This window comes from Echiichthys vipera (assembly GCF_963691815.1).
Source record: "Echiichthys vipera genome assembly, chromosome: 6".
Classification (NCBI taxonomy): Eukaryota; Metazoa; Chordata; class Actinopteri; order Perciformes; family Trachinidae; genus Echiichthys; species Echiichthys vipera.
Genome location: NC_139831.1, coordinates 6,153,272 through 6,179,696, shown reverse-complemented (window position 1 = coordinate 6,179,696; position 26,425 = coordinate 6,153,272). Strand labels below are relative to the sequence as shown.

At 41.9% G+C, this 26,425-nt stretch overlaps 1 protein-coding gene across 1 annotated transcript in view; it reads left to right on the top strand.

The window, feature by feature from the left end:
• Positions 1 to 387: 387 nt before the first annotated feature.
• The window catches only part of prom1a (prominin 1a), a gene marked incomplete at its 5' end in the record, with an annotated part of 81,483 nt that continues 55,445 nt past the window's right edge, over positions 388 to 26,425 (top strand). Inside the window, one exon of the mRNA XM_083914707.1 lies at positions 388 to 619. Within this exon, the coding sequence (XP_083770833.1) occupies positions 388 to 619 (232 nt within the window). The remainder of the gene's footprint in view (positions 620 to 26,425) is intronic.

Sequence of the window (26,425 nt, the reverse complement as noted above, 5' to 3'; positions counted from 1 at the left end):
TAGATGTGACGGAGGCGCGCACCCCCCCGCCCGCTCCCGTGACGCGACGCAGCGCAGCTCCGTGCGCACAGATGCTGGAGTGGGGACGACAGGCGCGCTCATCTCGGTGGGACTGAACGTACCGAAGACCGGAGACGGCGGAGAAGATCACCCGGTTTGCGTCCGTCAAGGGAGCCTCAGACCGCGGGGCAAAGATGGTCACAACGAGTCTCTCCGAGGGCGGCAGGACTTAAAAAGCTGCGGTCCATCCATCTGGACACTTTTTACTCTCGCACCTTCCCCTTTGAGAAGAAGGGTAAGAATCCAGGCGGTCATCTTCCGGCGTACAGCCCTCTTTGGGTACCTCACCCCGGTTTGAAGGACCAGTCAAGGTTTCACCTCAGCGCGATGTGGAAGACCGGGATCCTCCTGCTGCCGCTGTCGGTGTTCTCGGCGTCCGGCGAACTCCAACTAGAGACGGAGCCGCGGAGACTGCCACCCCCGGGAAAGTTGGATTTCGGTTACGTGCCTGCGGGAGTTTACGAGACTCTGGCCCATTACGAACCGGGACCGATAGGGATCCTGTTCCACATGGTGCACGCTTTTCTGTACGTCGTGCAACCCAACGCGTTCCCGCAAGGTAAGCGTCCTCATCCGGTCCTCGGTCCCTGAAGGGGATTTCATCTCTCTGTTGCCCTGACAGCAAAAACTGGGTGACATTTCCCGGGAATGTGATGGAAACATTACATTGGTGTGACTGCATTAACTTTAAAACTAAAGTTACAACAGAATAGCAGGATTTAACACTGAAATCTTGAGGATTGTCTCAGGGGACCGGTGGATTTCGGGACTTTTACGAACCCAAGATCCACTGTGCCCCACCGGGTGTGACTGTGAATCAACAGCGCCCGTTGTAACTGATGATCTCCTCCTGTCTCATTGCGTGGAAAGGTGTCCACTGGCGCATTTGTAGCCCCCTTGTGCGTCACGTCCCTCCATGGCGCGCATCTGACGGCGCACTTGGAGGTGGTTGTCCGCCCGCAGCGCACTTTATGTCAGGATAATTACTATTAACGAACCTCGTGCTGACAGTATCACGTGCCGAGTGGCCCTTTCACACACATTTTTTTTTGCAGGAGTGAGTGAGTGAATGTTTGTTTAGCAGCCGGAGAGCCTCAGCGTGCGTGGCTCTACATTTAATACAATTAGAGCTGACTGCTTAACCATACACATGAGGTGTGTGTGTGTTTAATTGGGGCGTGGATGCTCGAAAGATGCAGCTCCCCTCCTTGTGACAGAGTGTCCGTACTCCATCGGAACATTTTGCAGATTAACAGCTCTCCAAGTCACCTTGTTAATTGGGTAATCCCATAAGCTCCCGTGCCATATGTTTATGGCCTTGTAGTTTCCAGTTTGTCACCAGCACTCGGGGCCTAACCCCATGGAGCAGAACACTGCCCAGTGGAGTGAATTCATTCATGGGTGCACACGCCCCATGAGGCATGACAGTGAATGTAAGTCATGTAGAAATTGCTGGTTTGTGACACAGTAATTCAGCGTCAAACACTTTTGCACGTCTGAAGTTGTGTCATTCCTTTGATTAGAAAGCTCCATTGTTATTTCGGTGGTCATTAGTATCTAGATGGTGCATGCAAAGGCCATCTGCTTATTGCAGCAGACAAATCCGGAGATGGTGAATACGGGCTGGTTTGCAGCAAACCTTTGGGACTTGCAGAGATTGGAATTTCTATAACAACACGTAAAATTTAGTCCCTCTGCGCCGCTTGTTGGGAAACATAACTTGGAGTTAAATTAGAATCTGTGTGTGAAGAAAATAATCTGTGAATGGTTTCCACTCCAGTGGTTTGTGACTGGAGATGGTGCAGATGTCAGAGTGGAGCTCTGTGAAGGCTGAGTGGACGTGGGTGCCTCTTCACTTCAGCCTGTGGTGAACCACAACGTTAGCCTTCTTCCAGCAGGCATGTAAAGAATGGAAACTGAATCCTAGAGGGAAAAAAAACAAAAAAGATGGTAGAGATGGTTCTTCAAAGGGGACAGGGAATCAAAGAATGACATTTGGACTCAACAGCGACAGCTCTCTGGAAGTGTAGTGACATGAATACACACATCTCACTGTGAACAGACTCAGAGATTACGGTTGTTCACAATAACATCTGGATTACTGAGATATGAGCAGGGCTGTCCTGGGTAAAGAATTCCCCCTGCAGTGATTCAGGGGGACTCCAAAGCGCAGTATGTGGTCTTAATGCATTTACACCTACTTTCAATTCAACAGTCAATACACACACATTGAAGTGTAAAACAAGAAGGGTCGAGCTAACTTAGCTAAAGAACTAAAAAGTGGGAACATAACAGTTGTAGCGGTTTCCGCAGTTACTTGCTATCCCCTGCGTTTGGCTTGTTAACAGCTCTGTATTGCAAAATGATGGATATTACAACAAACCTAGATATTAGGGCAACAACAAATTATTTTTATTATCGTGTTGTCTATAAAATGTCAGAAGAAAGTTTAAAATGTCCATCAAGACATCACAGCTCAAAGGGACATCTCCAGTTGGACATGCAAGCTCAGTAGCTGTTGATTGATATCATACTAAAGTTTACTTTCACTTAGAGATGAAATTATTATAGTGACCAAAATGATCCTGGTTATCAGTATTATCTCACACACCAAGTTCTATATTGAATTGACATCAATAAAATTAGCAGCAGGGGAGCCTGTAAAACAAACCCCACGTTGCTGCACCAAATTTATCTAAGGCTGAACTGTGTATTGTAAGTTTTTCAAAGTGTACAGTAACAACAGTAATACTTACTGTCAGGAATATTACTGTAGTTTATCATTTTTTTTAAAAGAAAAATTTGTCCCAACTCAAGGTTCCCTGACTTAAAAAAACTCCAAAATTTGGGATTACTTAGCCAAATGACTATTTTCAAGGTCAAGAATGAACTTTAATTAGGCATCCAGTGCTAATTTTGTTGAGTGCTAAGTTTTTGCACCTCTCTCTCCTTACTTCCTAATATTGACAAAAGGTCTTTAAGGGCACACTCACACTGTCCATCCGTACCGGACCCTTGGCTTTAGGGTACTTGTCCCCCCCTCCCTCTCCCCCCGCGGGCCAGGCCCGTTTGTACTCACACTACCTGGGCCTCGGTGAATGCTTCTTGCTGTCTATACGCAATCACGCCGTAACACGTCACACGCATTGATTGATGCCATCGCGATGAACCGCCTTAGGCCTCATGCTTGTACACGTGCACACGCTCATACATGTGCAAACGTGCTTTACAAAAGCCCACCTCTCCCAAACGAACTGTGACCGGCAAGGCGTGGTACGACTTGAATGTCAGCAGATCCATGACAACCGAGCATTTTTAATATTCTGATAAAGACCACATGTTATGGTAGAAAGCCATAACAATCAAACTACAAAGGGTGACCTAGGGTTGGGATTGAGGAGCTCAGTGTTCAGTATCAGCTGCCTGCAGTATTTCTAAATCTCAAAGCTATTTGAATAGAATAAAAGTAAAATAAAAGGTAAAAGGACAAATATTGTTATATAATCAGTAACCAGTGAACATCAACGTCGACCTGACGCATTGGCCCGACCATAGAAACGACACAGTTGCTGTATAATTAACGACACCCCATCATCAAGTCTTCCACAGTCACCGCGCGACATTTTACATTTTAAGACGTCTCTTTAATCTCATGAAGGTTTGATGCAGTCGACTGACACGTTCATTCTCTGCAGCAAACCGTCTCCTAGCTCGTGGGAGGTGTTATTAGCAAAGAAGCAACACGTGTCTATCACATCGACACCCACACGAAGCAAATGCACAGTGGCATATTCTCTTTTACCATTTTCAACGGCTTTTTCGCTGCAGTGTGGAAAACTCACCTCCCTCCCTCACCTCCGCCCACACAAGTGCTACTGTACATGCCAATACACAGGCTGATGTACACATTCATAAGCTGCTTTCAGACATGAAACGCATAACACTGCTGGCTTCAACGAGTTGTTCGAGTGATGGCTTTTTTGTCATCCAGACATGGCCGGCCTTGACTTAAATCTTCTTTACAGCTCTATTCAAATATGACATTAACGGAAAGAGCCGCAGTGCTCGAGAGACAGGTCTCGCTTTAACATGAGAGGAAGCAGTCTGACAGCTGGGTAAGGGCTGGAGAGTTTAATCATATGAAAGAACAAGGGTGTTTTCTTTTTCTCTCTTAGGCCGCATCACCGGTGATATTTAAAATGGTTTAACTGTGAAAGCCTTAATTAATAACAAGTGTTATTTTTTCCTACAGAATCTATTAAAGGTAGATAAAGGTTTTTTTAGTTAAGACACTCTTTTAATTCCTGTTTGCATTTTGCTGGATATGCATAAGTCATCCATTCAGTTGGTTTGGATAAAAGTTAAAAATAAAAGGATGAAGACGGCTCGTCTGATTTGACTGTAAGGCCTGAGAGGAAAAAATACTTTTAACAGACGGATCAAAGACTCAAATATAGAAACAAACTCAGTGTTTTTTTTTCCAGTCTTCGTAGGTCTTAACTTCTTCAGGTTTGTCACACGTTGTCACGTCGTCACGTAGGGGGTGCTTGCATCATTTCATACAGGCTAACATAGTCAAAAGTGTCGTAGTGCTCTCGGTCAGCAGCACAGTGTGAGTGTGATCTACCACCTGATGCACTAGAAGAACTTTTTCTATAGTCAAGCCGGCTCCAGCGGTTGAGCTGTGGTTAGCCTTCTTAGTGTACGCAGTCTTCTAAATCACACTGCAAAATGCCAAATGTCGTGTGCCAGTGTCCCCTCCCTACACTTCTCCTGAGCCCCCACCCTGTTATATTCTTTTACATGCACAAACTGTTGCAATAAACAATGCAGTTATTTGAAATGCACGACACATCAACTCAAATAAAAACAAACCTGGAGGGAGCTTGGAGAGCACAGTCCTCCGCCAAGGCCATGTGCTATCCTGCAATGTTAACGAAAAATGAATTCGTGCATACGCTGCATGATTGGGATACACTACAAGATTTTGCACAGGGAAAAATTTTTGATGATAGTGCCAGTATTTTTTCCGTAATCCTGCTGACAACCAGACAAACAAACAAAAACATTACCGCCTCGCTGAAGGTTAGGAAGTAATCCATTTAAGTAATCTGTTTTTAAAGACAGTAACTGTATTCCCAATTCCATTACATATCTTAAATATATAATCCCATTATTTGTTTCCGGTTACTCCCCGACCCTGGATTTGGGTCCGTCCAGTTTCACATAGAGAGAGAGAGTTAACTGTTGCCGTCTTTTGCTCGAGGACACTTCAGCAGAACACATCACTGTAGGTGGACTCACATCCGCCACTTTTTGCTGCAAGGAATTTGAATTCTTCATCCCCAACTCTCCCAAAACTAATTATTAAAAACTGTGCATTTAAAGTTCATTTTTTCCCTTTTAATTAACCATGGTGTAAGTCATCCCTCTCTTGAGACTAGAGGTGCATTAAGTGGGTGCAGTCTGAACATTTCATTTCACGCCTGTGGGTGAGCGCGGCATGGGAGCCGATGCCAGCGACCGTCATGTAGCAGATCCCTGTTGGAACTGTTTTCTCATTAGTGTCTGTATTCCCTCTCCCCGAGACACCACACCTAAAGATAACAGAGGCCTGGTGACAGTCTGGCGTTAATTCAAGACAAGTAACAGTTGCCAGGGAAACCCATCTGCAGCTATCATGACCGGTGTGTTATGGTTCATCTCGTTGGCTTGAATATTTCTCACTGCGCCAGTGTCATGCGAGGTAAAATAGCTCAGGTAATAGCATCTCAGGCCATGTTTTGTTATTTAACGCTCATCAAAGCCGAGTCCAGTTTTCTCACAGCTCAGAGCCATAAAGGGACTTTGGTGAAGGGCACATAAACATAAAAGGAACTGAAGAGGAACACTTCAAAAGATTCCTAACAAAGGAAGAAGCAGAGATTGAAGCTCTTCGTGTTGCGCATCAGAGATTTACTGGATTATAAAGAAGCAGGCGTTTTGGTTCAATGTCTTTCATGTTCTGGGGAAGAAATAGACAAAGAAGTAGGCTCTTAAAGTTTAACTGCTCATACAGTGGATCTCAATTAGAAAGGTGAATAAGGGGCAAACTTTTGTAAATACAGTATTCTCGCTCTTTCTAGATCTATCCAGATATATCAGCATAAGGTTTGCTGAGATTTACCATGTGGCAAGCTTGAAGGTGCTAAATCTACGCACAAAATATATTTTAAGGTTAGGTAAAAATATGTATTGTGTTAACTATTAAATGTCTTTTCTAGATATTTAACAGTGTACTTCCACAAAGTGTGTGAGACTTGCAAGAGACACATAAAAGAACCAGGGTGATCCCTCTATGTGTTTTATGCTTAAAGCTCCATAAAGCAGTGGTGGCTTAAAGGTTAGAGAAGGTGGGGAAAGAGAGGTTTAGCCGCAGGAAGATAAACAGTCTGTGGCGTGTTAGATCAAGATATCTAAGGGAAGTCAGGAAATGAGCAGCGCCACTGCTCAGTGGCCAGCAGATCTCACTGGACGTCTCCCAGGGCTGTGATAGAATATTGCCCCCAAAGAATGACCTCCTATGTCTTTTCCTAAACACTTCTCCTTGACCTCAATGAAAAACAATAAGAGGCTAAGGGAAGATGTGAAGGAGAATTTTTGGTGCTGAGAGCGTCCTACTGCGCTGACTCGAGGCAACTTAATTGCACAACAGCGGATGACATTGGCGTGGGTGTGTTGTGGTGCCAAGGGATTAGACTAAAAGTGCATGTTAGATACTTCGCCCCGTGCATTCTTACCGAGTTGTTTCATGCAGGCTGTAGAAACGAACAACGTGCCAGAACCCTCTGAGAAGCCGTCATTGGAAACAGTTTGGAACTTTTAAAAAATACTTGGCAGGTGATTGGAAGAACCAAGTGTCTATCAAACTCTTGCTGAAGTCGGGAGATGAGACTTAGCATCTTTCTATCCATCCATGCTCTTCTCTCTCCAGTTCTTATATTCATTTGTTCATCTTCAACCGCTTGTCCCTCTCGGGGTCGCTGGGGGCTGGAGCCGTTCCCAGCTGACATCGGGCATGAGGCGGGGTACACCCTGGACAGGACGCCAGTCTATCGCAGGGCACATAGAGACGAACAGAGACAGACAACCATTCACACCTAAGGGCAATTTTAGAGTCATCAATTAACCGAACATACTGATGCTATTGCAGCATTTTCTCTCATCATCACACACACACCTGAACCACACCCACAGCTGCCAGAACCTCCTCACAAGACTCTAGTTGGATTTTTGCGTGATCTCAGATCCTGTGTTTCCAACATGATCTCATGGTATCTGCTGTGCAAGGTTAATATTAACATGGAAAACCTGGTGAAAAATATATCTTCATTATAAAGGTTAAAATTAAAAAAGGAAATTTTGTCTACAAGTCACAAAAGTGAAACAAATGGTCGTCACATCGAGGATGGCTGCTCACGCTTACCCTCCTGTCCACTCATATTTATCCACATGAATCCCAGTTTGTATGACTGTCTGAAAATAATTCTTAAATGTATGCAAGATAAGCATATTGTTTGTTTTCATGAACGGCCAGATGGTGCATCGCTTTGAATCTCGCTGCTGCAGCCAGCTCTTATCACGACTGCCACTTAAGATCCTTCTGGGTCCGTTCCATCAGTTAGGAATCTTCCTAAGCAAAAAATGTTATTTGATCACAGCCGAGGTGTTAATGTTTTTAACAGATCCTATCAAAGACAGGTTGACGCTGAAGTGAAGTAGTGTAAATAACGCTTAAAAATAAAGCTGGATCAGCACTGAGAATGCTTCTGATGTGGGTGATAAATGAACATAAACAGAGTATGAGAGCAACGCTACAGTCAGTTGACTTAATGTGTTCTCCAAATAAAACCCCAGAACGGCTCGTTTGACTTAAATCTCAGGTGTAATAAAGAATCTAAAAACAATTACACTAATTATTGCTTACACCGACATAGTGCAGTTATCCAAATTTCACCCTGATATTATAATTTTGCTCATCATCTATTCTGAAAGCCTATTAACATCATTAGAGCCCATTAAACTAAACAAGAACCAAATTACAAGCATGGCAAATCACTGTTAGTGGATTAGACTGCACACTGTGCCTTTTAGCATTTTACAGCTGAAGTGGAAATGTCAAGAACTGACAACTGAAAAAAGGCTTTCAAATGAATCCATTTTTAGAATATGGTGCTCTCTGATTTTGACCAGTATTGCACATTTGGTTACACGTTCAATTTAGAGCCAAATTACATTCGTGCAGGTGAGGGGAAGGTTGTCGGGATTTCACTTCAGTTTGGTTGTGGTCTTTTAACCTTGAACACAGCTAAAAACATCGACTCCCCAGAGCTCACGTCGACTGCACCAAAAAGCCAGAATAAAAATCCTTGTGATGGATAATGAGTCGGGTGAGCCCACGGGTCAGTCCTAGTACATGTGGATGACTGATTAATGCCGCAGGAGAAGTTACACCACTCTACAGTGTGGCGATAAAGTGATTAAAGAGAGTGCCCTTCAACGGGAAGGTCGGCGCTCGAGCCCCATGACAGCAAGCATCTGCTCTGCTAAAGTGTCCTTGAGCAACACACTGAGTGCCGGTCTGTTGCTGACCCTGCACTTAAACATCTCTGTGGAGGACAGGGCAATCCATAAGTTGGGAGTGTAGATACAGCGTCTGACAAAATCAGGGAAATGAGTCATGACTCATTTTTTAGTATTTTTCCAGCCGGTTGCAAACATTTTCCTAATTAGAGATTTCTTCAGCAGCAGGCGCATCTGTGGAGATTACCATTAGACGCTGTGATGATTCCCCCAAAAGGGCTTGAATTTGCAATCATAATGTTTGGCAGATCTGACTCACTGCTCCATTTATATCAAAAACAAGCGGATACCAATGACTTGCAGAACGATGTGTGCAGAAATGATGAGCTGGTCTATGTTTATATCTATATTTGTCATTACCAAAGACCTAATTATTCAGTAGGGCAATATATAGCATCATTCACACATGGTAAAGGCTAGTTTTGTATGCTACTGTGTGTATTAAATAGTTGACAAATGAAGTATACAACAAATGAGTTTTGTCCCATTTAATCAAGAAAACGAAGTACTAGGATCAGAAAATGAAATGTTGTCCCAATGATGTAATTATTGCTTTTACACATTTTGGCCGCTGTATTTTTGACATTGTAATAGAAACTATAAAGAAAAATATGTACAATAGACATTTTTATATCATTTTGACTGTGTCTCTCGTTAAATGTCCGAGCCGTAGCCCAGATCATCTTTATGCATAGAAGCGTACCAACACACAAGTATGCATGCATGTCTCGCTAAGCAGAGATCTTCTTCTTGGTGCAGTGGGAGCTCAGATGCTCACAGTGCATGAGGGTTAAAGGGTCAGGCCAATTTGAACTGTGCACACAGACCCTGGCGCTTTGCATGGCAGAGAGCAGTTTGTGGACAGCTTTTCGCAGATGGCACTGGCAGTTTAAGTAGGCTCTAACAGTGCATTCAGACAGACAAAAGCTTTCTGGGGAGAAAAATATTCAAGGGAACGAAGAGACACTGTTTAACTATCTAACTTTAAATAACTGTTTGACTTTTGAGGTGGTATTTTACAAGTTATCATGGCGGCAACAGAGATTCAAAATCCTGATCTGACCACCACACTAGCCTCTTTCCCACGATAGCTTTCACTAACTTAATAAAATCTGTTATTGAGCATGAAAAAGATGAAATGTTAGAGGTTTACTGTCCATAATTAAGCTTTTACTGCAGCACTTGAGCTCTTGCAATAAAAGTTAGTGATTTCAACAAAGTGAAATAACGATTCATTTGTTACCAATCAAAACATTCACCTCCTATTAACATTTCAGCACAACAACGCAGGCACACCAGGTTGTCATCGGCAACCATCATCAGTGGCAACCACTTTTTTAACAAATAATAAATAGGGACAGCAAACAGTAAAACCTGCTCCGCAAGTAAATACAAGTTTTTTAATATTTATTGCATTATTGATATTGAAGTATTGTGGGTTAACTCATGTGTGCACAGACATTTCTTTAAGAGACAGTGACAAAGCAAATTAAGTTGTTTGACTGTGGGGTGAGAAGCTCGACTGACTCGACAACATCCCTTTTGCACAAAAGCAGGATTTAGAAATCCGGGATGAATGAAAAAGCCGGCCTTGATCTAGTCTGGTCTGATCATTCTGGCTTAATAAGTTGCACATACGCCAAGCCTGGATGAAAAGCGGCAAACGCTCATGGTTTTCAAAGGGAAACTGCAAGATCAACGACAAATTCACTGATACACATGGTTAAAATGCTTGCACCATCCTTCTCTGTGCCCGAGCAGCAAGTCTTAATGGAAACTTATGAGGAAGTAAAGCACCGTGTAACTTGTTTAAAAGGAAATTCGCTATTATTATCCGCTAATATTAAACAACGAGACAGGGGGTGACGGGCAGTATCCAACCGACTGAAGGCGCAAGTAGTCAAAAAAAGATACACCTGGGGTGGCTGGTGGCTGAGTGGTCAAAGGCTGAAGAGCATCGAGGCAGCGGCCGCAGGTTCGACTCTGAACTGAGGCCCTTTGCTGCATGCCCCCCCCCCGTCTCTCAGCCCTTTTCCTGCCTGTCCTATGTAATAAGGTTTTGGCAAACTGCCCTGTCATTTGTGTCATTTGTTGTTTTCTCAAAGTAACAGGTGAACACGTCACCCTTAACACTGATGCCTATATATATATATATATATATATATATATATATATATATATATATATATATATATACCCTATATATATGTATATAGGGTATGTAGGAGAGGAGGCCCTTGTTGTCAAGCACGTCATTCAGAAACAGACAGGCCATTGTGAAAGACTAATAACGGGATGAACGGCCGATGCATGTATGTTGCATTCCCACTGCCCATTTCTCACTGTTCTGGGTACCCCCTGCTCTGCTTAATCAATAAAGCAGCAGTTGTGCTTTATACAACAAATCCCCCAAACTAAACTATATATATGTCTATCGTGTCCTCTAAAACAACACATAGATTTTTTTCAGTCATAAATCATTTTTGAAAAATATATATCACTTTTATGATGTGAAAATTATGGGTAAGGTTTAGACAAAAAAAACTATTTGGGAAAAGAAAGTTTGGGTTATAAAGACTTCTTCATTAAGGTTAGGAAATGTTCATTGCCATGGTTACAATAATAACCGTGTGGTTAAGGGTCGGGAACAATCGTGGTCTTGGCCAAAATCAACCAGCATTGACTGGAAGAAGCAGCTTGCTAAAATGCTAAAATTTAATATTAAAACATTCTCAATACATATTTCATATTCATTTTGTCTTCAGGCGGTCTAAAACGTGGCCAGCGTTTGCTGACCCATATAAATATATACATATGCCGTATATTCACCTCCCATTAATTATCCTATTAAGTCCTGCATTTTTTACATTTTACTCTGTATCGTGTCCCAAATGTTTGCTCAGAGACATTGGTAGAAAAATGACTGTTTATTTTAGCCAATTGCGAGTCCTGACACTGAAGAAAATATGCTCCCATTGCTGCTTTCCCATTATTCTGTAGCACTGGAAAGCTGCCCTGAGGCCAACAACACAAACGTGTCCATGTCCTCAATATTTTAAACTTTTCTCAGCTTCCATCTGTTACTGAACGAGAGCAAATGTGATTGTGAGAGGATTCCCTGAAGCACAACGGGCCAGTTAATTTGATGTCATCTAATTATCTGTCATTACAAATCAAACGTGAACTGTATAAACAACTGTGTTTACAATATGATTTGTTTTAATCTAAGAAAACCATCCTTCTATAAATAGATTCATAATTTTGTCTCCTCGTAAGATCCCGTGTCTGAGCCGGTCATACTGTAGCAGCAGCTGCACGACAAAAAGTGATGTATATGGTTCCTCTGCAGTGTTTTTGTGCTGTCACATGCAGTCATGTCACCGCGCTGACAGTGACGGCCCTGGGCACCGGGATGCTCCAGGACACTAAGCAAAGCCTAACTGGCCTACAACATAATGACAGCTGATTACCAGAGGCAATGTGTCACTGCAGCACTGAGGTAGGAAGGCCATTGCAGGTAAAAACTGGCAGAACTGACACATTTCTGAAATACCTTGATATCTTATCTGGCCATGTTTAAAGATATTTTATAATGAGGGTACGCTTTGTCAAAAAAAAGGGAAAAATATAAATCTTTATCCAGGAAATGTTGGCTGAACGCTCCAACGCTCTGCTTATCATGAAAGTTCACGACTGCGGATAAACTGCACCACGCACTAAAGGTTAAACTGATTTCTTCATCTAAGGTATATTTTATTCCGATACTGAAAAGGGAAACATTTAACTTGTTTTTGCAATCTGTCTTTATTCGCCCCACACATCCTGTAGTACTGACTGTACAGAAGCTAGCAACATAGTTCAACCTCTGAAAGCTCATTTCTGCTGGAATACGAAAATGATTAAAGCTCACGCATGTTAAACAACTATTGTCATGGTGAGTCAAAATTCAGTTGAGCTAGTGATTCGAACCTTCGACCTACAGTATAACGTAGTTGTGTTGTTTTTATTTTGTTCTTGTGAATGTTCCTTGTTCTCCGGTCTTTCTAGGAAAATATATTTGAATAAAGATTGAATTTAAACACAAATGATCATTTTAAAGGAGTAAATACAATGCTTGCCTTATTATCTCCTCATTTTGACTCACATCTAGTATTTTTATCATGTCATCTAACTTTGGACTATGATGGGCTTCATAGTCTTGCATAGCTGGACCTCCACATTTGGCTGGATGAGTTCACATTCTGCTATAGGGGAAAAATGTTCTGGTTTGTCTGTATTTCTTTGAACCTATCACAATCAGCTTGGGCGGTGCCAAGCCCTGGATGCACCAACGGGGGTCTTGCGAAATAGATGGCAGAGATCAACAGAAGAGAAGAATGTCGGCTGAAATAGGCGGCCGATGGCAGGCTTTATCCCAACAGTCTACATCCAGCTTCATAAAGCAAGTCAATCAGCAGGACAATTATAACAGCTATTTTAATAATAAAACGTTATTAAAGATGGGAAATACAGCTCTTTGATGGGAGCCGGATCTCATGGCTCTGTTCCTTTCTGAGAGCTGTTAAAAAGAGCGGCTCCTTGTTGTTTTTTAAATACTCTTTTTAGGAGTTGGGGGTCACCATTTATCTGCAAATATCCACCAGACATTGTGCACATGCACCTGCCGGTCACGCATGTCACTTAAAAGCATCGATAAAATCATGTTTGGTGTGTTTTTAGGTGAAATAGCTGTCCATGTATCCTGCAGCGTGCTGCTGCTGACACTGTCACTGGAGGAGTGCTGCGAAGCTCTCGTGTGGGTCCAGGGCAGGCAGGGAAATTCAGGCACAACGATAAAAAGAACAACTCTCAAGTACAGGATCATTCAGTCATTCACAAACGTCATATCCAAGTTATCATGCAAAACTGCCAAACACTCCAGCATCACAAACAGAAGGATTTGGTACTTCTGTCTGTTTTATATCACTGTGGTAGAAACAAAAAATGCAATATGTAATTTTGTAATAATTTTGAAGGACATCTTTCTGTATTCCTGACATTATAACACTTGATAAAACAGATTAATAGATGGAAACAAATAACCATTACTTGAAGCTAGATTATGTATTGTATTTTTTGTTTTTTTTGCCATATAAACCGATTTGTGGTGGAGTACCATAAGTCTCCCATCGTCTGTATTATTGAGCTTTAGGATTAATGTGGCACTGGGTTGTATTTGTCTGTTAGTTGTTGAGGAGAGAAACATTCTTTTCATTTCCACCCAAGAGGTTTTCCAGCAGGTTGAAGCTACAAACTGGTCCGCGCTCCCGTCAGTCAAACACTGGCTTCTGTTACATTTCAGCTGCCACTGCCCCATCTTTGTCAGAGAAGATCATGCTGCATGATGAGAACACACAAAAAAACCCATTGTACAGCACTTTGATTCCTTGCCTGCAGCTACCGGTCCTGTGAAAATGTGTCAGAATAGCCTTTAGCTACATGTTGTTACTCCTGAAATGGATCCACAAATCTGGGATTAGTCTTTCTGAAGGCTCAGTCAGCCAGACTGAGAGGTGGCCAGTTGTAAATGACTCAAGTGCTTCAACCTAAAATGATTACTCAGTCATTTAAATATGTGACAAATCCACAAACACAAATTTTAAATAATACAAAACACTAACAATTCCATGACCACATGAAGGACAAGTTATCGTTTCCTATAATGGGCACAGTGTTACCAAATTGAAAGGACACATCATTCATTCATTCTTTCATCTTCAACCGCTTGTCCCTGTCGGGGCTGGAGCCGATACCAGGTGACTTCGGGCATGAGGCGGGGTACACCCAGGACAGGACGCCAGTCTATCACAGGGCACACAGAGACAGAGAACTATTCACACCTACGGGCAATTTTAGAGTCATCAATGAACCTAACACAGGCATGTCTTTGGAATGTGGGAGGAAACCGGAGAACCCGGACAAAACCCACGCAGACACGGGGAGACCATGCAAACTCCACACAGAAGGGCCCCAGCGAGGGCGTGAACCGGGAACCTTCTCGCTGTGAGGCGACAGTGCTAACCACTACATCACCGTGTCACCTCTTGAAAGGACACATGCCCCGCTTAAAGAAATTAATTTAATAGAGGAGACCGCTTGAGAAATGCAGCAGCTGAACATCAAACAACCCAACTGGAAAGTTAAAGATGGTGGTGCACAGGTAGTTAAAATTCTCCAACAACAAGCAGCTCAACCCCACTTCAGCTCTAAAATAAAGATGTTCCCCGCACCTTCAACTAACTAAAGACCTTACTGAAAGTGCCACATTTTCCAGGAGGAGACAACAGTTTATAGGACATTTAAACCTGCAGCAAACTGGAATCCTTCCAAATTAGGGCTCTGTTAGCTGTAGTTTCAATTAGCTATTACAGTCTTTTAAGCTATTATGGTTCTTTGTATCTCTACTTATGAGTTTTTTTTATTGTTTGTGGGATCATCCAACATGTTGTTAATGAGTGACATGACACTCAAGGCATGCTTAGTAATGAGACCATTAAAGACTTAGAGGGCAGATTTCTGTCACAACAGTGCATGTGTCACTTGTAACATGAACGACATATTGTTTACCTTTATCTAGAATAGGTTGTCACGATACTAGAATTAACCAATACCCAGGAAAATACCTGATACTCAATACCACGGGGAGAAAATTACAAAATGAAGAACAATACAAATGTCTGATAACGTTAGACGGAAAGGACTGATGGCGTTAGTTGCTTAGCTCAGCAGTTTATATTACGAATGTTACGGGTCACCTGGAGGAGGCGGAGGCTGCACTGTTGAAAAAGTATCGTCTACAACTTAGTATCTGATCAGATACAAATTTTTAGCATCAGTTTTTTTGACAACCATAATCTAAAATGAACTTCACGATAAGATGATGGAGTTGTAAAATCCTTCAGCCATATAAAATAATTATTGATTAATATATTAACAGATGCAGTGTCCTGGCATCTCATAAGCCTTCGAAATCATGGAACCATTGCTACTATTACAACTGGACGTCCTGGATTGTTTCCCCTCACACCAATGCAGTCTCTGTTGATGTAAACTATAACTAACAGGCCAGTTGCTCTCAGCCTTCTGCCACTCTGCTAATGTTACCTGCCACATAATGTGTACATTGTGTTGATCACCAGGATATCCCCAGAGGTGGTCTCAGTTTATTCTGACAAAAAGGCAGATTACTAAAACCTACGTCAATCATGTATTTTTGAGCACACATTACATTACACACATTACATGACACAGGAATATTAGCAACACCCAAGTTTAACTTTCCACATACTGAATCTGGTTGTCAGGTCTGTTGACACAGATTTTGTGTAACACAGTAATACTGTATAACTGACTCTGTCACATCAACTCATTAGTTTTGTTTAGCCCTCAAGTGTCTGCCTGAATTGGCATGAAAAGTAGCAATAACTTAAGACAATGCTCTCTTACAATTTAATGTACAAATATTTAAGAGCTTTCAGCAAACTAACCTTTATATTCAAGAAAAAAAACAATACATTTTAATGTACAAATACCACTTAAATGTTCTACTGCCTCAAACTGGAATCTTCAAGCAAGCTTCTTTTTGTATCATTATATTTTTTGTTCTGCAAATGCACATTTTTTTCCTTCAAAAGAGAAGCGAATATAAGCTTTGTTACAGATTCAAAGACCCCCCATTGTGACTTCATTTGTTTTCAAGCAAACCACAAAAATGGTATTAATCTTGTCGGCGCAGTGGTTATGAAGTGTTGGAATTAAAAAAGACTAGTGCTTCAAAGACAGGCTTTTAATTGGATGTGCTTCTTTCATTGATACAGCTTTGGTGAAGTTTTACAAAGACAAAACAAACTGTTGAATTCAAGCAGCACTGCATGACTCCATCACAATGTATTGCCGAAAACATTTCACAGTGAAGGCCATTCGTTGTGTCATTGGGTCTCAGTGTTTAAGTGTGTTCTCACAGTATAAAGGGGAAGAAGACGATCAATAGACTGAACAAGCAGCTCCTAGATTCTGAGAGGAAAGGGATGCATCTATTTTAGACAGCTTGCTTCACCAGGGGCCAGGTAGATAAGAGCTACGGCATTAAGATTGTTGATAGTTTGAGACATTTCAAGGTAATATTATAAAGCCACCATTAGCTTAAGCTCCCAGCTATCTGACAGAGCAGGTGAGAAATGTGGCAAAGCCAGACGGAGTGAAAGCAGAGGTAGAGACGAACATCAAAAGACCACTGGAACAAGAAAGGATGCGAGGAGATCAGCTTATTTGAAGAAGAAAAAAGAAGGAAAGGGCAAAGAAATAAATAGAGGGATTGCGTTGGAGTAAGAGCTGTCACTTCCCCTGGTGCTGCTAAAGCTGTGCCTCATTCGGGGACGTCATATTTGGGTCAGGCCTGGTTAGCCAAGCGGGAGAGGCAAGGGTGAGGCGAGGGTGAGGCGAAGCGAGCGGCTCAGTCCTGCTGAATGGACAGCAAGTCATGCATTCCCTGTCCCCTTGTTCCGCTTCATTGGTGGGTGCAGCGGTGCCCTGCTATGAGTCGACTTTGGGGACATGCTAGGTTGTAATTGCAGATGTGTGGCGGTCAGGGGTCAACCTGCCAACGCCAGGGATGACTACTCTAAACGGCCGTCCTCTTCCAACGTGCCGCTTAGCCTCGGTGCTGCTCGTCACATATCTTCACAAGGTGCTTGTAGCCTTCACTCAGCGGTTCAGAGACTGTTCCCCTGAGTGGGATGTGTCACAGGAACATGGCTGTGACACTTTTTGGGCCTGTAATGTAGCTCTCACTGACAAGCTGTGTGCCAAGTATGCCCGATCCAGAAAGGTAGCATTGATCTTAAGTGGGTTTAGGGTTAATCCCAACCAGCCCTGTTTGACTTTATCACATTAAAAAGGATGAGTATTTTTAGAACTTTATCAATACTGGTACTGCTCTTCAGTATAGATACGTGTCTGCACTCTTAAAGGATTGATACTCCTCCTTAATTTCAAAAGGATCACAACTTAAAACTAATTGCACCAGTGCTCAGTGTGCCCTTAATTATTATACCGTTTTTTGCAGAGTCATCATGACCTACTGTTGTTGTTCACCAGTAGGGAGAGGGAATTACAGTGTAATCCTGCATATCATTTATCTCGGAGGTTGAAACTCTGAGCTGGGAAAAACATCACACCAGAGTTGTCCACGTTCCCAGTTACAAAGTCTGAAAACCATTATATCATATGGGTTAGCCTAGTTATGCATTATTAGCAATACCAGCAGATAACAATGCATCATGCTGTATTTTGCACTTATAAACACTATAGCAACACGTTCACTGATGAAAGATGGACAGTATGTATGATTATTAATGATATATTAAGACAGAAGTGAGAACAAACAGTGTATTCCTACAGCTTTAGCTACTTTAGATGGGGTTGGGAAGCAGCTCCGATTGGAAACTCTGAAATTCGACCTTCAGGCGGCATGCCAGTAGAAATTTCCAACCGGGAACTCGGAAATTCAAGTTAAACTTGAACGCAGCATAAGATCAAGACCAGAGGCCGGCTGCAAGATGCAAATATGTTAGAGTAATAATCGGCTAAATGACTAAAAGGAGCATGAATGGTTTTTTTTTTGTGCAGTCCTCCTGAGTTAGTTCTGTCCCAGACAATTTAATAGCACGTCTCCTTTTCTCATGTTACCTGTCGGCAGGTAGATGTAAGATTGTCTCCTCGGATTGGTCTGCAGGTCACAGTTCCAGTCAGTCATTGTCACCTTCGCAGCTTGGCTTCAGCCTCAATTATCTGATGGTAATCTGGGATGTTGTTCGCAGAGGCAATCCTCTTGGCTGTCTTTCCAGTGGTCAACATGCTGACCAGACTGCTTGGCCTTTTGGCCCTAGACTCGTAAATAACCTCTTAGCCTGAAGGTTAAAGTAGAAAGCTTGTAGCCAGAAGATCACAATTCAATAGTTTGAACCTCAGAAGATTTGGTAAATGTTTGGCTGAGTCGTACGGCTTCAAAAATATGTTGACTTACTGGATTTCTCACTTCTCTTGAGTGTTTGTCTCTTGTTTTTGTAGTTATGACACTACGACTCAAACAAATTAGGATCAGGGCACACACTTTGCTGGTTAATTTAAATAGAGTCGACGGAAGAACCTACTGTATGCATAGTGCCGAGATCTGAGAGATAGAGAAGGTATGTTGTGTCACGATGCATCGCGCAGAACCGTGTATAAACATGTCGCATGAAAAATGTACCTGGGAGAGCTGGATGATGATAGTCTCAATGTTCTACGATGTAACAAATTGTCTAGTCCAGTTAAATTAGCACTGAGTAGCATGAAGCCTCAGAATATAAAGAAATGTTAATGTAGACAAATATGTAAGGAGATGAGAGCATCACTTTAATTTTACTTTTTAAATTGAACAGAATATGTTCTTTAAATTGCTGTTATGGGCAACCATCTGCAGAATACTCATCATCTTGAATGACACACAGTAGACTATACTTGTACGCATCTCTACAGGCATTATCAGTCTACTTTACGTTTATCATTCAGAGCCTGGGACACAGGATTCATATTGCCATTTCTCGAAGTCTGTGGACAAGATTGAAGTCCCTGTGCAATGTAACATTCTTTATTAGTGTCTGTCGCCATGTTGCCCAGATTTATTTTAATCTGTGTGTGTGTTTGTGTGTGTTTGTGTGTGCATCTCCCTCTGTCATGCATTTCTACCCATCGATGTGATTTCCACTCGAGGGGAGTCTGTCAAGTTACATACTGAATGTGCAAACTACTGTGGATTGGATTTACAGACAAACAACACGCATGTACTGGTGCATGTGAGCAGATAAGAGATGTCAGTTTGTTTCCTATGCGTGTGTCTTACTCATGTGCTCATCTGGCTCCTGTGTGAAAACAGGGTTAAGTGGAGTGCGGGACTCCAGCTGTATATGTAGCCAGGAGACTCATCTGTTTACAAAGTGCTCTTCATACACCCACTCTATGTACATTTACTGTATGCATACAGACAGAGAAAAAAAAATCACAGGAACTCCCGTCTTATTTGATGTATAAACGTCAGTAACTAACAAGAGGCTGAGAATAAAACCACAGGGAAATTATTTTTTAATTGAAATGTGAGGGATAACTTTCTCATGGTGGGTTAAGACCAGACCAACTAATACCTTTCTTATTAGTTACACCGACGTGGATACAAAAAGGAGGCTCTCTCTCTCTTAACCTCTCTATTCGGTTCAATCCTGTAAATGTCATCGTTACCAATTCATTAAAATAAAAGATTAACTGTTTTAATTAAAACGCCTTTCCACCTTGTACTTTAACATAGTGTGTGAGTGTGTGTGTGTGTGTGTGTGTGTGTCCTGGTTGTGTAAAGTTAAATCTAATTCCTTCTCCATAGTTACAGGTTCTATGGAAACAGTGTTTACGTTGTGCGGAGGTGTTATTACACTAAGCTCATGGGAAGTCAGCTCTGATACGAACAGTCAGGACACACACACACACGCACACACACACACACACACACACACACACACACACACACACACATGCATAGATGTGTGTGTGTGTTAAATGTCACGTCACTAATGTGCTAACATTCACTAGAACACATTTACCAAAACAGGACTGACTTGAGCAGAGAAAAATCCATCAAATCAGCGTTTACACCACATGGTTATAGTCGTCGGTCAATGTTTCTGTTAGTACACATGAACAAAAGTACACTCAGGTGGATGTAGTTTAAAATTACGGGGTAAAACAACATTAGTTTGTTGTTATTAAGTAGCAGTATGTAAGCCTGTGAATGTTCTCATTCGTCCAGGTCGTCGTTATCCTCAAAGCAATTTCAGTCAAAAGCAGCTGGACTTGGTTATTTGTCTAGGAAGACGTTTCACCTCTCATCCAAGCAGTAGGTGAAGTAGCAATTTACTTCAGTATCGGATCAAAGAGTGAGTTTCCTTCTCAGGTTGTTTAATTTTATTACTTTCTAGGTGCCCTAATCAGTAGCAACAATTCTGTGATACACAATGAAAAAGCAAAGGTTAGAAAGTTTTTCAAAAACCGTGGGAAGAGAAATGTGTGTGTACAGGAACTCTGTTTTTTCATTTCCTGTTAATCATGTCACTACCTCTCAGATTTATCTCATAACCCGCTGAAGGGGTCTCAGGACCTGGGTATGTGAAAACAGGAAAAAAGGAAGTGGAAGGCAGTGTGCATGCAGGTTGTGGTCTTTTGATTTAGGCTACAATCAAACAGGTTGCATTTTGAAATCAAGCTCCTCTCGTCAGTTATATTCCATGTTCACATTTCGACGATGCATCTTGTGTTTTGGATGTGACACATTTTGGGCAAAGTAAAAGAGAGGTGAACAGTAACTTGTCCCCTCCAGTCGTTTGAGTGAGGGGAGGCTGAAGAGGGGAAACGGTTTGGATCAGGTCTGCTGGTTCTCCGTTATGTTAATTGCTGGTCCTCTTGTTTCCCTGCTTTATGCATGTGAGTCTATTGATGGGACTTATTTCATTTGGAAAATACTAGAAGCCGTTTTTTAAAAACACAAAATATTCGGAGTCTACATGCCTTCAAGGTGTCATTCCTAAGCCTGCCTATCATTGTTTGAATCTCAATAAACACAGATAATAACTGAACAGAGTTTCTCCCATTTGTCCAGGACATTAAAAAACGTCCAGGACACAGAAACCCTGCGATACTGAACCTATGGCGTTATCTTCCAGGTGGAAGAAGAAGACATGTTTTAAGATGCTTTGCTTTTTTGGGAAACGCTCTTGAAGGTAGGCTGTTGTCAGGGTGGTTGCCAGGCAGTTAAGAACCCATTTACTGTTAGTCACTTCATGACTCACACAGAATGAAAAAAAAAACAGGTAAAAAATTGATGCAGCAGAGATTAAGATCCTGACATTTAGGCTCCACACCCGCAGTTTGGCTTTCTGTTAAAAATGTGGAGTCTCCAAACCTACAAACACCAAAGGAATTATTTAGACTCAACAAAGCTCCTACAGAACTGCAGAAGACTGACAACTAGCTGGCATCGTGAGTATATTCTCCAAGACTACTGAACTGGCCCTCATCTCTCCTTGGAGAGATGCCTGGTAGCTCAGTTTGTATCGCTGCTATGTCGATGTTTCTAGTGGATATGAATCAGGCTGAGGACTTGCATACAATAATCCTCCTCTCTGTCCAGCTTTGTTATCTTCCTTAACCATCTAGTAAAGACTTTTTTCTATTAAACACACAAACGAGCTGAAGCCATTATCTAAAAATACTAAAAACTTTTTTAGTTGCATAGCAACAAGGGTGGAGAAATGTTCTGTTAGTCGGCATTCACAGCATCACCTTGAGAAAAGCATTGTGTCTTTTCATAGCCTGAGGCCTCGATGGCACCTCCAGAAGGTGTCAAAAGGCATCCTGGGTACCAAACTACTCAACAGCAAAACATATTGGCACAACATATGCAGATTTTAGAGTGGAAATCTTCTGTTTAATTATACTTTCAGTCTGATCGCTGAGCTCTAATTGCTGTAGTGATGTTGTACCGTTTTACCTGCCAAACAGTGTAGGTGGTGCTTTGCTTAATTTCTCTATTTATGAGGTTTAAGTTTCCTTCGCTGGTGCAATTTTCTTTTACTCTTTGTTCTGTTTAGCTACTCTTCTGTTTATACAATCTAGTATTGTTTCTTGTGTTTTCTATTTAAACAGAAGACCTGCCTGACCTTTGTATTAAATATAATGTAAACACTATACTTTGTGTTAGTATCGGTCAGCAATAAAAAACATTTTGAACCTGCATTTATTTATATTTTGGTGACTTAGGCACTGCAGAATAGCACAACATTTAAGTTTATAAGGTGAACTTGTTAGCCAACAGCTGCTTAGGGCGCACTCACACTGTCTGCGCGTGCCGTGCCCCGTGCTTTAGGGTGCTTGTCCCCCCCTCCCTCTCCCCCCGCTGGCCAGCCTGTTTGTACTCACACTACCTGGGCCTCGGTGAATGCTTCCTGCTGTCCATACGTCATCACGCCGTAACACGTCACAAGCATTGATTGACGTCATCGCGATGCGTCACTTTGTTTACAAGTCTTTCCATAGACCTCAGAGTTTTTGTGCGTCTTGTCGACTGTTTTTGAATCTTTTCATCGACCAAATCTGCAGTAAACACTCCACCTCCGCATCACACCAACGTGAACCTTTCACCACCATTGTTGTTGTTGTTAAATGTCCGCGCATGGTCTGTCTTTTTTTTTTTTCTATGTCCGAACAGGTGCACATAAAATTACGTCAGAGCCGCCGTAGACCTCATGCTTGTGCTCTTTCATGTGCAAACGTGCTCTACAAAAGCCCACCTCTCTCAAAAGGGCCGTGGACGGCCAGCTGGCCGCAGCTAGGCGCGGCCTTATATACGCATATACTATGTTCAGCAGATACAGGGCAAAATTAGCAATAATGTAGGGTGTTTTTGTGTCCACCTGATAAATGTAGGTTCATATCCACCTTCTTTTCCCTCTGTTTATTCTTCACCAACTCTCAGGGGGAAATATTTTGCTCCTTAGCTGCTAAATGTTCCTAAATAATGCGGTGGGACGGAACCAAAAGTTGCAGGCTGGAAAACCAAAACAATGAGCTCAAAGAGGCTAAAACTTTGGGACACTGCAGAGGTCAACATAAAATGACTGATTATAGCAGTTAAATAAAATGTGTATGACAATCTCAAGAGTTATTACAAGGGAGCATAAAAAATGAATGCACCAGCAAAAATCCTGGTTTATGTCGCTTAAGTGACGGAAAGGCCAAGCAGAGTTCCCTGTCCGCATTAGTGTTACAACCTCCTGCCAAATGTAATTCTTAATATAAAGCTCCTGTTTGTGTGTGTGTGTCCTCTGATAACTTTGTGAGGGAGACTCCACATACAGAAGTTTGAGACGGCGTCCCTCTGTTCGGGAAAAATCCCGACTGGCTGTCTGCTTTGTCGCACCGTGCGCCTTACAAGCAGAGCAAGGCTGAATGAAGTTTTGTGGTATGGAAGTGTATCTCATGGCCAGGCTTACTTACTTATTTATATATTTTTACAATAAGCCTGTTAGCAACGGGTGTTGTCACAGACAACCGCCGGGGCTTAGGAGGGGGAATATTAGAGTTTTGTTGATTCGGCTGGTGGCTTTAGGAGCAAGTTGATTGGAATTTTTGAGCCCCTTTTTTTTTCTGAGCAGTTCCAGCCACGCTGCACAGCCGGTCATTTTCCATGAGTTTAATCTCTTTATTTTTCCACCTTACTAGCATCTATGCATCTATTAAGCTACGTATCGATTGACCTCTCTATCCATCTATCCTTCCACCTTTCACTTAGTCTCTGGGAAGTATAAAGGGACAGTGTGAATACTTTCTCTGCTCTTTTTATTTGTCCATCTGTCTCAGCCTGCTCCAGATCTGTTTATTTTCCCTTCGGCAGTCTGCCCTTCTGTCTCTGCCTCTTTTACGCTTTCTGCCTTTCCATTTCAGCTGTTTAAGCTTATGTTCTTATGCAGAGCAACTTCAAATGAGTGATGACGTAAAATAAGCTTCAATTCTGACAGCATTGACACTGTCTAGTTACAAGTAGTGCTCATCTCTAAGAAACAGCAGCATTTCTTTGACTTTCTTTCTGTTTCTTCTGTCACATTAAAGTGTCCACAGCACACCTTCTGTACACCTGGTGGATGTGTGAGTTCCACGTCTTACTCAAAAGCAGATAGAATTGCATGCTGCGGACAAGGTAGACTGGTCCGATTATAGCTGTAGTTCTTATCACATTAATGTGTCTTCAAGTGTTTCGTTTTTCTATATTAAATTCCAGAAAAACAGGGTGAAACATTGTGATTGACAGCTGGGATTGACAGTTGTGATTGCCTCGCGATCAGTGAGGTGGATGAATGGGTAAGAATTCGATACCGTGGCTCCACCGCCCAATACGGCTGGACTGACTCTGGCTCCAAGATTACAAGATGACAGCGTCCATATCCAGGATATTTTGGTTTCACTTTTGTACAGTACAAGGAGGTAGAGACATGTCTTGTATCGTTTTTTCCCGAATCAGTACGACATCCAGGTATTTTGGCACACTGCAGATTTTGCTTTTGTTTGCATACTCCATACTGCATACTCCATGTTACATTTTATTCAAAGTAGTATGTACTGTTAGTATAATAGGTGGGGTCAAATACAGTCGATATCTCTGGTTCCCCTGTATCGATTTTTTCTGGCAATTGTATAGACGTGCGATGCTAAATTGGTGGAGTACTCTTTTAGGACGGCATCAATGTTAGTTAATTTAATGTTTTTAAAACATAAACAGTATTAAACATTATTTAAGCTGCTTGATACTGTCTTGAGATCCAGTATCAGTTATCATATCATAAATAAAGTGATGCTCCACACAGCTTACAGTGGATTTAATTTGTTCAATCACCAAAAAAAAATGTATACAAGACTTCTACCAAAATATAACAGTACTATATCTTCACATTGCAGGTATTATGTTGTACTGTCTTAAAATATTGCAGCATAAACGGTTTATCAGATAAAGATACCGTCTGTATGAGCGTCACGCACACAGCCTAACACAAAGCATTTTTGGCATTTATAGTTTTGCAATTTTGCAGAGCTTTTAAAAAATATTGACTTAGAGTGAGTGCAGCAGCAGCAGCGGATGAGGTTTAGATTCCAAGGTTTCAAACATTAAGGCAAGAATGTTGAGAGCAAAAGTCACAAAATTGTTGATATGAAGCAGAAGAGACAAAGTGTGTTTGTCCTTATGCTGGCTTTTAGAGAAGTGAAAGGTTCAAACTAGCTTCAGTACAAATGTAGTTTATTTTCAGTACTATAGTGAGAAAGTGCTTTGCGCTACCTTTGACACTCGTCACTCTCTCTCTCTCTCTCTCTCTCTCTCACCCCCCTCCAGGCAGCTCCATTGTCAATTGGATCCGTTTTGTGTGACATTTATCTGAAAAAGGCTTCAATCTCCCACAGGGACATGGTTATTGGCTTTTCATAGACGGTATGTTACGTGATATTCCTGAATAGTTTATGCAGTTTGAGCCTCAGCGCAGCCTCTACAAAGGTCAGTCATCTCAACAGCCCTGCTTCAATAACAACCACAGGATGTCCTATTGGTTACACAGACCGTCTCATAACAGACAGATCCCTGTTCCCATCCCACACTGTGAAAACTACTGTCATGACAAAAAAAACCTTAGTACAGTTGTACACGGAAGAATTTCTTTCTTTAGTTGAAATCTATCCTTCTGAATGAAATAGAGCGCTATGGGAGCAAAAATCACAAATTAAAGCTGGACTTTTTATGGTTGCTGAGTTTTGCATCTCATTACTTTCTCTGCACTGATTATCAAAAACCATTCAGAGTAATGTATTGTAGTGTAATCAATACTAAAAGCTGCCTGTCATATTGTTTAATAGCTCTGATCAGAAAGTTCCTGATTTAAATAAAACTTTTATCAGTATTAGACAAGTCTGACTCACTGGATGGACAGTGCAGGGATGTGATTGGTTTAAAGAAATACAAACAAGCCAGAGCATTTTTCCCCCCTATCCCAGAACGATAAGACCTCCAGCGCTGACACAACGTTGTAGAGATTTTTTCACATTAATTTGAAACTGTCACTATATCATGACAGCACAATGA